General features: G+C 47.4%; 1 protein-coding gene across 6 annotated transcripts in view; it reads left to right on the top strand.

The window, feature by feature from the left end:
• The window catches only part of KLC4 (kinesin light chain 4), a 60,076-nt gene that overhangs the window by 15,987 nt on the left and 30,613 nt on the right, over positions 1–13,476 (top strand). For 5 of the 6 annotated variants that reach the window (XM_033144942.1, XM_033144941.1, XM_033144938.1 and 2 more), the window contains exons 2-9: positions 7,472–7,745; positions 9,251–9,481; positions 9,792–9,870; positions 10,485–10,710; positions 11,578–11,665; positions 12,096–12,197; positions 12,673–12,846; positions 12,955–13,054. In XM_033144942.1, coding sequence (XP_033000833.1) covers positions 7,491–7,745; positions 9,251–9,481; positions 9,792–9,870; positions 10,485–10,710; positions 11,578–11,665; positions 12,096–12,197; positions 12,673–12,846; positions 12,955–13,054 — 1,255 coding nt within the window. In that variant the 5' untranslated portion in view covers positions 7,472–7,490. Of the gene's footprint in view, positions 1–5,843; positions 5,943–7,471; positions 7,746–9,250; positions 9,482–9,791; positions 9,871–10,484; positions 10,711–11,577; positions 11,666–12,095; positions 12,198–12,672; positions 12,847–12,954; positions 13,055–13,476 lie in introns of those variants that run through there. The other variant, XM_033144940.1, reaches the window with a different exon arrangement.

Below are 13,476 nucleotides of genomic sequence, written 5' to 3'. Positions count from 1 at the left end.
GCACAGTTACCCCATTCAGGACCAGGGAGTCCCCCACACCCGCCTTCCTCCTGTCCCCCCAAAACAGTACTTCTGTCTTGTCAGGATTCAACCTCAATCTATGGGCAGTGAAAAGTCTAGGGGCATTACTGAGTAAAGCAGAGGTAGCCAATGTGGTGCCTTCCAGATGTAGTTGGACTACAACTCCCATTAACCCGTGCCAGCATGGCTAGTAGTCAGGGATGATGGGAGTCCAACAATGTCTGGAAGGCACTTCCTGGAGTAAAGAGACATAATTATAATTCTAACGCAGGATGCAAGGATTCTCCCCAAGCCCACCACAGGGCACCTAACAGTGTCTTAAAAATATATGTGGCTATAAAATCATTAGTAGAACTAGAGAGAATTTCCTCAAATCTTGATCTAGTCCTTCACCAAAGGCCATCAAGAATGAGTGAGGCTTTAATGGATTATCCTGGACAAACGCTTCCCAGTCAGGGGTACAGTCCCTAAAACAGGCCTTGTTTCTTTTTGTTAACCTTGGTGGTCCATGATTTTGTAAATCTGGACCTTTGTTTTTTGAAGATCAATATGTGCAGGAAGGTTCAAATGAAGACATGCTGTTCCCTGGATATTGGAAGGCCACCCATTATGTTTTAGATACTGTACTTAGCAGAAGCCGCTCTTGTTTGTAGGTTTGTTTTGCTGCAGGTATGGAGTTGTTAGGTACGGCTATGACCCCTCCATCTATAAGTTGCATTGAAATCCGCAGCACTTACTTCCAGGAAAATGTGTTCAGAATTGGGATAATCTGACTGCTTAGTAAGGCTGCAATCCTGAAACCCTAGTAGGAAGAACTGCTTTAGCTTCAGCAGGGTGGCTGCATCATGTGCTCTCGCACCCTGCCCAGAATCCCGTCGTTCCTCCAAGGAGCTCTGAGCAGTAGCCCAGCCAACATAATGGGAATACAGTAAGCCTGCAACTTACTGGTGGCTGAGAAGAAGTCAGGGTGGGGCGTATTGAAGAGCTCGCTCGCTCTGGCTGCAGGATGGGCAGCCTGCAAGGGTGCTGATTGTGTTCCTTTGCATTTCCATCACTTCCTATGGACCAGTGCCTTGGATGTGAATCTTTCTGTGCTTGCAGGAGAGCATTTGCTCTCTCGGCAGTCTGGCTGCATCTCTGCTGCTGCTGCTGCAGTGGGTGGGTCACCACCAAACTGCATAGTAACTCTGCCTCTGGTGGAGAGGGAACCAGATGCCGCTGTCTCTCTCTGTGTGCTGCTAATAACTAACGCCTTGCAGTTTCTGTAGCATCACTTGGCCCGAGGAGGCTTCTGTGTAAACCAGTTTCTTCGCAGTGTAAGTTGCTCTGTTGGGTTGTTGGGGGGGGGGTTCCACTTTTGGGAGCTGAAGGACAAAGATCGGAGTGCTGTCCGTTCTTACTGGCAAAAACGGCAAGCTTATTTTGTTTTATTTGTATTCAGATGGAGCCCCTCTGGGCCACACTGATTGGTAGAGCAGGAAGCTGGAGCCCATGTTTAACAAGGATCATGGGTTGTGTCGGGATGGATTGGATTAAAGGGAACTCTGAATTATTTCAGCAGCTCTATTGGCGAGCAATGCAGGGTGGGGTTGTGCTGCCTGCATCGCAAGACAAAGCAGAGGGCAGCAGCTGGCGTGAAGCTCCTGCACAGCAACAACTCTGAGCTAATAGGTGGAAGGCAAAGCCTGGTTTTCAGTGTGAATTATAGATGTGGCCTACCAGTGTTGGGGATTTGGCGATGCGCTAGGGAGGCACATCAACCAAGGGTATTCTCCCTCCTCTCTTAAAGTACTTGTCCATTTATTGCTGCCGCCTTGGTTAAACTTGCTTCAGCTTCTCGGAAGATAAAACTCGGATTATCCGGTGCAGTGGGACTCGGCACTTCTGAATCAGCCTCTGGGAATGCAGAGTAAGGTACAGGATTAGTGCATGCTAGTCATTTTACAGAGCCTGAGGTGCAGTGTGCTGCAATAGATGGTGGGTTTGATTTCAGTCTGGAAGCTCCTGGGTTCAGATGCCAATCTTCTTCAGACTTTGCATGGCCTCGGGCAAGTCAGTGTTTCTCAGCCTCACTTCCCCATTCATAAAATGGGAGTAATAGCGAGCTCCCATGCAGAATTGTGAGATGGGCATACATAAAGATGGCAAAGCATGTTGCAGGTGAAAAGTGCTATGATAACTACTATTTTACAAAACAAAATAAAAAATAAACAAATTCCTTCCAGTAGCACCTTAGAGACCAACTAAGTTTGTTCTTGGTATGAGCTTTCGGGTGCTACTGGAAGGAATTTTTTTATTTTTTATTTTGTTTTGACTATGGCAGACCAACACGGCTACCTACCTGTAACTGTTACTATTTTACAGTTACAGATATTTTACAGCAACTGTACCCAGAAGGCTGACATATTTATTGTCTCAGCCCTTAGTAAGCAAGATTAGGATCTTGCTTACTAAGGGCTGAGACAATAAATATGATTTCAACTTTATACCGGGAATATGGTTAGATTCTGCAAAATCCGCAAGTGCTCCTCTATTCTTGTCTCTGATACATGAGGATCACATACAAGAATGGAGGAGCACTTGCGGATTTTGCAGAAGCTAACCATATTCCCAGTATAAAGTTGAAATCCATATGTCATGGAAGCAGTAGCTGTTTAAAGAAATATGGGCACAATCTAATATTTTCCCCTATCCCCCCACCATCTGTACTTGAATCTTGAATCATGGAAGGGCCCACGAGGCTCATCTAGCCCAACCCCCCTGCAGTGCAGGAATTCTAGATCTCAAAAGCAGAGGTGGGGAGCCATTGGTTCTCCAGATGCTGTTGGACTCCTGTTCCCATCAGCCCCAGCTAGCAAGACACACGTGGCTTAGGATAGTGGGAGTTGCAATTCAGCAACATCTGGAGGTCCACAAGTTCCCCATCCCTGTTGTAAGCTGTAGTCCTGGGGAAAGGTGAAAGACTCCCATTGTCCAATGAGGAAAATGGCTTCTGAATAAACTATTTCCAAGCCACTAGCGGTCAAGGGCTTTTGGGTTTTCCTGTTATGACCAGCCTGATTGTGTGGGTTGATTTCTGAACAGGTTGTGAATTAGGAATGTTGCCTGTTGCCTGTTCCCAATGGATTGCTCTCCTGGTGCATGAGGAAATGTTTCAGAAGCATTGTATCAGGACCCAGCTCTGCAGCTGCAAATAAAACGTTTTAAGTGTGTTTTAAGTGCAATATACAATGCGACACTGGGATGCGGGTGGCGCTGTGGGTTAAACCACAGAGCCTAGGGCTTGCTGATCAGAAGGTCGGTGGTTCGAATCCCCGCGATGGGGTGAGCTCCCGTTGCTCGGTCCCAGCTCCTGCCCACCTAGCAGTCCGAAAGCACGTCAAAAGTGTAAGTAGATAAATAGGTACCGCTCCAGTGGTGGGAAGGTAAATGGCGTTTCCGTGCGCTGCTTGGGTTCGCCAGAAGCGGCTTTGTCATGTTGGCCACATGACGCAGAAGCTGTACGCCGGCTCCCTCGGCCAGTAACGCGAGATGAGCGCCACAACCCCAGAGTCGGACACGACTGCACCGAACAGTCAGGGGTCCCTTTACCTACAATGCGACACTAGATGGCAATGGTGAGCCTTATATATTTTTTAAAACACTTTTAAAAAAGCGTTCTCAGAGCGGTTTGTATATCCAGAGCAGTAAATCATGCAGAGATGCAACAGGCAGCCTCCCTGAATGGGTGCTTCAGCCTTGTAAGACAAAGTAGTTGAATCTCTTACAGGGCAGAGTTTTAGCAGTTGTTTGTTTCACCAAAGTGGAAAATTCAAGGGGGAGACCAGAGATATCTTTGCTGCCCCCTTGCAGCCATTGCCCCCCCCCCCCGGATATTATGTGAGCCAGGCAAATGAATTGGAGGCAGTTGTACGTTTAAGACTGTGATGCTAATCGTAGAAGTGTTTTGTTCATGGGATATCATGGTGGGTTCCCCCCCCCACCAACTTCAAACGCACACCCTCTGCCTCTTAGCTTGTCTATGTGAAGTGTTTCTCCCTTCCACATAGTAAATGAAAGAAAGATTAATTAAAGAACTCTGAGTATGTCACTAGGTTCCCAATGTACAATTTACCATTTCCCCCATAATTACCTTGACTTGCCTTCCCCGGCCAGTTTTTATCTGGAAGCACAGTTTAGAAAAGCTGCTATAGCTGCTGTGTGCAAACCTTTTTCCATCCCACACCTTACAGCTATGATGAGTCAAGTGCCAGCATTGCTAGCCTCAGGGCGCAGAGCTTTGTAGGAACTCATCTGTTGTCTTTGCTAGAAGTAAGTATTGATGAGCTTATTCAAACCGGAGATGCGTGAGGATTTAGTAGGCATGACTAAATGGCCACAGTATTGCTGTGACAAGCCCATTTGGATAGGGGAGGGTGACCATCTGCCTGCTATTCTGGTTCTCTCCCCCCCCCCCAAAAAAAGTATTTATTTTTGTAACCTTGGCAAACAACCGAGATGAGAAGAAAGCAGAAGTTGTTATAGAAGCGTCAAATTTCCTGGTTTGTTCTCCCTGTGGGCTAGTGTTTTTGATACAAAATTGGTAACCAAAGTAAGTTTAATTGGATCCGGAGATCCAAATAAAGGGTGTTTAGGTAGTTCTGTGCCACTTTAAAAAAAAAAAAATTTCATTGAAAGGTTTTCATGGATAACAAAGCTGCATACATAGCATCTGTGTTTTAGTCCTGTGCCACTTATCACTTATTCAGTGCTGTGGGAATGACTTCGCTGGTGTACCCCAACCTCAAGAAAAATACCGTATTTTTCCATGTATAAGACTATATTTTTTCCTAAATTTTTGAAGTTTAAAATAAGGGGTCGTTTTACACACAGATAGTGCATAGTGCATTTTCTCAATTTTGAGTCCCCCCCCCAATAGGGGGGGTCTTACACACGGAAAAATACGGTAACTTCTGTGGAATGCAGGAACCTGAAGGAGATGATAAAGGACCAATTGGTTTAAAAACGGAGGTGGAGACCTGCTGGATCAGGTCAAAGACATATCTAGAAATCTCTAATAATTGATTTATTGTCGCCCCTTTGTGAAGGTCTCCCTAAAATCCAGTTCCTCAACTGGACCACCTTGACCGCCTGATGGGCCAATTAGTGGTCAATCAGCGAGTTCTGAGTATAGGGAGAAAGCTATGGGCGACTCTCTCCCTGCCCTGCCCACACATATACCGTACTTTTCCGTGTATAAGACGAGGGTCCGTCCGTCTGTCCGTCCCCCCCCCCCCCGTTAAAATGATGTTTAAAAATTGGGGTTGTCTCATACACCACCATAGCACAGAAAGGTTTTCTCTTCTTTTCCCCTTCCAGCAAAAACTGCACACCCTGGTCACCCTGCTTTTCTCCCCCCCTGTAGCAGCCTGAGCACCCCTCCTTCGCTCTCAGTCCCCCTTTCTGACTTAGAAAAGCAAACTAGGGCTCTCGCCACTCCTTCCTTTCCCCCCTTCACTTCCTTCTTTCTTCTTCCTGCTCCCGGTCTGTATGGCTGCGAGGAGACCTAGGTTTGAGGGACAGACCTTTTCCCACCTTGGGAGCAAAGATCAAGGGCAGCTGTACTGGGAAAGAGACACCCATTGCCTTGGTGCTGGGTGGTTTCTTTTAGTGGGACTTTCTGGGCAAACACAGGGAGGCGGGACGGGACAGTTGCCTAGCAAAGATCCCGGGGAGAGAACACCCACACCCAGAGAGAGAGAGAGAGAGAGAGAGAGAGAGAGAGGTGGGACCAGACTGAGAACAAAGGCAGATCTGCTGATAGCCTCCTCCCTCTTTAGCGTAAGAGCCTGGCCTCCTGCCAAGGAGGGTCACACAAGCCCAGGTTTCCTTCTCTTGTCTCTGCAGCAAGCACTGCCACCGGCAACAGCTGCTCTGATGAGGTAAGCCCCCCACCCCTTCCTGTGGAAGCCTCTGGGTCCATGGAGTAGGGAGACCTGCCGGCCGGCCGGGTGGGTGGAGCAGATTAGATTGCTGCTGCGCATCTTTTTGAGAGATGATTTGAGCCCAGGTAAAAGCAGTAACCGGATCTTGGCGTCTTCTTTTCAACAACAACAAAACAGAAAAAAGTATCCGTATGGCTGGGGAGGAATGTTGCCTCTGTATAATCTGCATCTCTCTCTCTCTCTCTCTCTCTCTCTCTCTCTCTCTCTCTCTCTTTTTTCCTAGGCAAACTTTCGCTTAGCTTTGCACTGCCGGATGGCAAATGTGTATGTACGCGTTAGTGAGGGCTGCCAGCTTTTTCACTGTCAAAGCTGTATGTTTCTGGCTCGTTCGTTTCAGCCCCGCTGCAGGTTTCAAGATCGCCTCCTTTCTTCTCGCCTGTCTGCCAAGCCCCACAAGCCCTTAATCCTTGTCGTTCAGCAATGGCTAGCATTTGTACAATGTCGTTTCAAGAGCTGGATCCCCGGAAAACTCAGCCATGGAAATGCAAAGGAGGGTGGGTGGGTGGGTGGGAGAGAGATGCATAGAGCAGTGTTTTTCAACCACTGTTCCGCGGCACACTAGTGTGCCGCGAGATGTTGCCTGGTGTGCCGTGGGAAAAATTGAAAAATTCAAGAGAATTACTTTATATATAGTCAATATAGGCACAGAGTTAAATTTTTTAACATTTTCTAATGGTGGTGTGCCTCGTGATTTTTTTCATGAAACAAGTGTGCCTTTGCCCAAAAAAGGTTGAAAAACACTGGCATAGAGAAAGCCTCTTCCCAGAGTCTCAGATCGGAAATTAGGAAGGTTTGACTTAACAACATGCTTGGAGGAGCTGAACAGTTATGCAGCACCTTCTCATTCTTTCCCCCCAGTTACTCCAGAACCCTCCTCAGTTCTGAGAGTGGGAATCCCAGTTGTTTCCTTCTATGGAGTTGAGTCCGGAATCGAACCGTCAAAACATTTTGTCCTCCTAGTTCTCTGTAACATATACTTGTATTTCTTGAGCTGTTGAGGCTTTTCTGTTGTGAGGAGAAAGAAATAGCAACTTAATTTCTCATTCGCTTTCGGTGGCCATACTGTAATCTCTATGTGTCCCTATTTCATCCCGTTCTGTGCTGGATTTATGTGACCTCTGGGGCTGGAGGTGTGCTCTCTGTGCTTCTTCCCGTGCTCTTAAATGGCAGCTAAATCAGCTTTCTTTATTCCCAAGGGTGTGGGGGCGGTAGCAGCTTTGACGTCGCCATCAACCTTACCCAAGTTGCGGCTACCAATGACATGCCGTGTTCCTCTTTATGCAAGGACACAGAGCCGCGAGGTGTTGTGGGAATTTCCTTCTCTCTCTCTCTCTCTCTTTCCAGGTGATAAGGCTAAGTGGGAATAAGACCCCTCTCTCTATGGGATCAGCTGTGTGCAGCTGTTGCTTTAAACATTTCAGGACCTGACCTGCCCAAGTGAGCAACCTTGCCCTTTCCTTCCATAGGTGGGGATCGTAGCTGCGAATGACTATGTCCACGATGGTGTATCCCAGAGAGGAGAAGATGGACAAGCTGAGCCAAGAGGAGATCATCTCCAACACCAAACTAGTGATGCAGGGGCTGGAAGCCCTGAAGAATGAGCACAACTCGATCTTGCACAGCCTGCTAGAGACCATCAAGTGTCTGAAGAAGGACGAGGAAGCCAACCTAGTGCATGAGAAGGCCAACCTGTTGCGCAAGTCAGTGGAGATGATTGAGCTGGGACTTGGAGAGGCTCAGGTAAGGGGCAGCCCATTGGGGTGTCTTAGAGTGGCATATGGGTCTGTCAGAGGAAGTGAAATACAGTTGTACCTTGGCTTTTGAACAGCTTACTTCTCGAATGTTTTGGTTCCCGAGTGCCGCAAACCCGGAAGTGACTGTTCTGGTTTGAGAACTATTTTTGGATGCCGAATGTCCGACGGGGCTTCCGCAGCTTTCGATTGGCTGCAGGAGCTTCCTGCAGCCAATCGGAAGCTGTGCTTTGGTTTTTGGATGTTTTGGAAGTCGAACGGACTTCCAAAACAGATTCCGTTCGACTTCCAAGGTATGACTGTATGGGAAATCATTGTTTAAAAAGGTTGTCAAATATATTGCCTTGGCTGACTCTGCGAAATCATGCTTGCCAAACATGTTTGGGTGTAGGCAGGACCGTGCCACTCTTGTACAGGATAATTGCAGCTTTGGGCATAGAATTCAACATCTATAAGTGGCCTGCCTGGCGTGGTTGTCTTGTATATGGTTCCAAGTCTGTGTCTCTCCCCCCACCCACCCACTTTCCTCTTACTCATTAACTGCAGCCTTGCTTCTCCTTGGCAGCCCAGAGCTGACTTATGGAGGCAGCTTTGGGGCCCTTATGGCACTCCTTAAGGCAGTGTTTTTCAACCACTGTTCCGCGGCACAGTAGTGTGCCACGAGATGTTGCCTGGTGTGCCGTGGGAAAAAATGAAAAATTACTTTATATATAGTCAATATAGGCACAGAGTTAAATTTTATAACATTTTTTAACATTTTCTAATGGTGGTGTGCCTCGTGATTTTTTTCATGAAACAAGTGTGCCTTTGCCCAAAAAAGGTTGAAAAACATTGCCTTAAGGGGCCATATTGCCCCCCCCCCCCGACCACAACTTCATAGAATCATAGAACTAGTCCAGTCCCTGTATGCAGGAACCTCAAAGCTTCCATGACAGGTGATCATTCCAACTTGTTGAACCCAAGTGTTGCATATTTTAGTCTGAGGCAGGCCTTGGAATCCCCTGTAGTAGTTTTTTTTTTCTTTTTACTGAGACGGGGAACCTTAAGTCAGGCCAGCCAAGAGGTTTTTGGATAGAGCAACATGGAAACTGCCATTGAAGAGGGACCTCGCAAGGGGGCACTATTCTTGCATTAGGCTAAGGATGTGGAAACTCAGACCTATGTGGGGCCGTCATGCGCCCCCTCGGGCCTCTTTAGCTGGTCCTCTGAACTGTTCGTGACCATATGTTTTTGCCTGGCTAGAATATGTCCCTGAGCTCTGATAATGACTCTCTTCTCTCCAGCCAAGCAAGAGAGGGGAATGTGTATTGGTGGGTGGGTGTGTTTAGAAACTAGCATGCTGTACAAACGTAACAATCCACATTCATTGCTCCATCCATTTTTGCCTCTGGCTCCGCCTTACCACCGTTATGTGCCCCCTGCCCCCACCACCCAAAGGTTACCCTGAAGGAAACTGCAGCCTTTCAATGTCTCTTCTTGCTTCCCTTGGGCCAGGTGATGATGGCTTTGTCAAACCACCTGAACGCAGTGGAATCTGAGAAGCAGAAGCTGCGGGCCCAGGTGCGCCGTCTGTGCCAGGAGAACCAGTGGCTGCGGGACGAGTTGGCAAACACCCAGCAGAAGCTGCAGCGCAGCGAGCAAACGGTGGCGCAGCTCGAGGAGGAAAAGAAGCACCTGGAGTTCATGAACCAGCTGAAGAAATACGATGAGGATGTGTCCCCGTCGGTGAGCGCCCAGAACATTTTCGGGTGGGGGAAGACGCCTGTGTCTCTTTCTGCAAGAAAGTCTAGTAGTGATGGTCTTTCCAAGAGGTCCTGATAGAGCATCTAGCAATTCGGGTTTGTCTGGGTGGATGAGATAGACACAGCTCGCCCCCAGCTACAATAACTGGGTTGGTCTTCTCTTATTGGGAAGAGAACCTTTGAATGGGCTTGCTTGGTTAAGCTTAAGCTTAACTACTTAAGCGAAATATTAAGCACTCATGCTCTCCTTTCCCCCCTTTTCTTTGTTTCTTTCCCCCCCATCAATGTCTCAGGAGGAGAAAGAGGGTGATTCCACGAAAGATTCCTTGGACGACTTGTTTCCAAATGAGGAAGAGGACCAGGGCCAAGGGTGTAGGTTGCATTCTTCCCTTATTTTATTATTCATTTATTTAACCAGCAGGATTTGCATACCACTTCCTCATCAAAACCATTAAGCAGTTTGCATAAGACGATACAAAATTTACATTAAGATCAGGTGTTTAAAAACAAGCTTTCAAAATGCAAGTAAAGTCAGCAGTTTTGTGCTTTTTTTTTTTAAATACGCATAATAGTATAAAATCCCATGTTAAAACACATGTCAAAATTACATGTGTCTGGGTATGCTTGCCTAAGCGAAGAGGTTTTTTTTTGCAGATGCCAAGAACAAGAACAAAGGCCTAATATCAATGGGCAGGGAGTTCCTAAATGTATAATAGATTCCTTGCAAGTGCAGAACAAGCATTATGCAGCATTTATAAAAGTGCTGGTTCTGCAGATCAAAGCGGTCAAGTGAGCATATACCAGGGTAACTGTGCGCAGAGGACGGATGAAAGGAAGAGTCATAAAGCTACCTTTTTGTACGTATCTTCCAGCAGTTGTTGTGTCTGGTTTGGGACGGAGTGCTAGCCAGTAGGAATGGGCCATAGCCCTCGTGGCATTGCGAGCTGCCTCCTCTATCCTCGATTAATGCGATCTTACGTTTGCAGTGCCTCATCCGCACAGTAGCGCAGCGGCAGCCGCCCAGCAAGGCGGCTACGAGATCCCAGCACGCCTGCGCACACTCCACAACCTGGTGATCCAGTACGCTTCCCAGGGACGCTATGAAGTGGCTGTTCCCCTCTGCAAGCAGGCGCTGGAGGACTTGGAGAAGACTTCGGGCCACGACCACCCTGACGTGGCCACTATGCTCAACATCTTGGCCTTAGTATACAGGTGAGAGGAGGAGGGGAATGGCAGACACTTTTAAATAATAATAATTTTTATTAGTTTTCAATTACAATAATCCAATAATAGCCTCATTATAACAATGCCAAATTATAATATAATTATTAATACCAATCATTCAGATGCCAAATTATATAATTTAGGTGGGCTCCCACGTGCTGGAATTGATGGTTTGATGATTTACTTTATTTCTGCATTCAGAAATCTTACTAATTTCAGTTACACTGCAGTCAAAACAATCCCTTTTACCACAACTGCCATTTTAACGACTTCCATTTGTATTGACACATTAAATGATTTATAAAGCTACAGGTGAAGCATTCAAACTATATCCTTGTTCTTCCTGTGTGTAGCCATTATTCTGTCCATGATGTTTCTCCCTGTCCTTGTAAAATGTTATGTCTATCTTTTCCCGGTTGTTGCTGTTCTCCATCAGGCCTTGGACAGAGCTAGTATCCCATTGTTGTTGCAGAAGTTCTCCATTGCACAATCCCGTGCTTCATTGTTTTGCAACTTTAACAGCAGCTGCAAAAATCACACTGTCCCAATCAATAGCCTGTTTTCGCCATATTTCTCTCAGCCTGGGAAGGAGAGCGATCTTTCGAACTTCAAATAACTCGGTAATGAACCCTATCAACTCCGGCAGACACTCACTCACTTAGGAAGGAACAGGGCTTTCTTGGTTTCCCCCCTTGTGTGACTATGGAACCATTGTCCGGGAAAGTGAAACTCAGTGCTTTGAACTTAACTGTGGAAAAGTTGTGTGACGAAGGAGGAAGGACCTCCTTGGGTCTTGTGTGATACGATTTCTGTCCCTCCGGTATTGCTCAATATGTGCCTCACTTTGTGCTGCAGGGATCAGAACAAATACAAGGAGGCAGCTCACCTTCTGAACGATGCACTGTCCATCAGGGAGAAGACGCTTGGCAAGGACCACCCTGCAGTAAGTAGCCGTTTCCCCGGACTTGGATGGGAAGGAAGTTCTGGGCAGGGGGGAGTTGTAAGCCAGTCATGTGGCCAAGGGGACTTGCAGGAGTGTCACGTTACATGGTCAGCTGACCCTTCGGAAGGGTTTGGTGACAAAGTCAGGGCTAGATGACTCAAAAGGGGGGTTGTTTTTACTGCAAAAGCTGAACAAGGAGTTCAGACAGGTAAGGTGAGTGAGTTAGTCCCTGAACTAGGCCATTCTGCTGTGAAAATCTTGGACCATCTTTGCCATGGATGGTTGCAAGATAGTGGTGTTTAAAGGAATCTTACTTAATAGGTCTTTCTTTCTTTCTTTCTTTCTTTCTTTCTTTCTTTCTTTCTTTCTTTCTTTCTTTCTTTTAGTTCTTCCATGGCTCTAATGTAGGTCTGCTTATGTTTCTCTGCAGGTTGCAGCAACCCTGAATAACTTGGCTGTTCTCTACGGCAAAAGGGGGAAATACAAGGAGGCAGAACCATTATGCAAGCGAGCACTGGAAATCCGGGAAAAGGTAAATTCCCTCCCCCCTGGAGGAGAAAGGGCCAGGGTGTCAAGACAACCAGCCGGGGGCCCTCTGCAATCCTCTTCAATGCTACTCAGGAAAGGGGAGCGTGTGTGTTAGATAGGAAGTTTCCCAAGTCAGTCCAGAATGGTCTGTCTAGCTTAGTATTGTCTGCACTGACCGGCAGCAGCTCTCCAGGGTTTCATGCAGGCATCTTTCCCTACCCTACCTGGAGATGCCAGGGATTGAAACTGGCACCTTCTGCATGCAAAGCGTGGATCCATGTGGATTCAGAACAATGCCTAGGGAGAGGCAGGTGTCAAATACGATGCAGAAGGAGCTATTTCTGCCGGAGCTGAAGCTCCAAATGACTTTCCATGGACCACCCCCCCCCCCTCCCAGAAGTAAAAGGATCCTGCCATATTCCCAGATTTGCTTATTTTCTTCTTAACTAGCCTTTTCTGTTTGTTTGCCTCCTTTTCAGGTTCTAGGCAAAGATCATCCGGATGTGGCCAAACAGTTAAATAACTTGGCTTTGCTATGCCAGAATCAGGGAAAGTATGAAGAGGTAGAATATTACTATTGCCGGGCGCTGGAGATCTACGAGTCGCGCCTGGGGCCTGACGACCCAAATGTGGCCAAAACAAAGAACAATTTGGTGAGTCCACTGGGTGGTGAAAGGGGGGTGGGGGTAGGTATTGCGCATGAGGATCGGTGGCTGCCTGTGCTGCATTTTTAAGATTGTCATTCCTGTCCTCTGTACCAGGCCTCCTGTTACCTGAAACAAGGCAAATATAAGGAAGCAGAGGTCCTCTACAAGGAGATCCTCACCCGGGCCCATGTGAAGGAATTTGGCTCTGTGGATGGTACGGACAGCAAAGAGCGAGGAGGGCAGCCAGGATTTATAGGAGGAGCTTGGTGGGGGTGTGCAGGCCAGTGGTGTATCATGGGTTGCCCGTGCCCAGGGCCACGTGGTGGGAGGGAGGGATTACGCATGCACATTCAACTGCCAAACGGCATCTACGTCACCCAGGAAATCGCAGCCATGGAGATAAGAAAAGAGTCATTCGGTTGTCTGGAAGAGGTCACTTCCTGGTTCATATGGATAAACCATTTTCAAAGGAGCCCAGCGCCAGAAGTGCACAGCTGTATTGAGGCAGCACCGGGTGTTGAAATTTTGTGCCCCTAACAAGTTTGTGCCTGGGGCAGCTGCCCTTGTGCCCCCCCCCACACCACTGGTGCAGGCTGGAGCCTAGGTGCCTACTCTTTGCATTACCTATTTATTTTC

Source organism: Lacerta agilis, chromosome 3 (genome assembly GCF_009819535.1).
Source record: "Lacerta agilis isolate rLacAgi1 chromosome 3, rLacAgi1.pri, whole genome shotgun sequence".
Classification (NCBI taxonomy): domain Eukaryota; kingdom Metazoa; phylum Chordata; class Lepidosauria; order Squamata; family Lacertidae; genus Lacerta; species Lacerta agilis.
The sequence above is the reverse complement of the archived record's forward strand: the minus strand, read 5'-3'. Positions and strand labels throughout refer to the sequence as shown.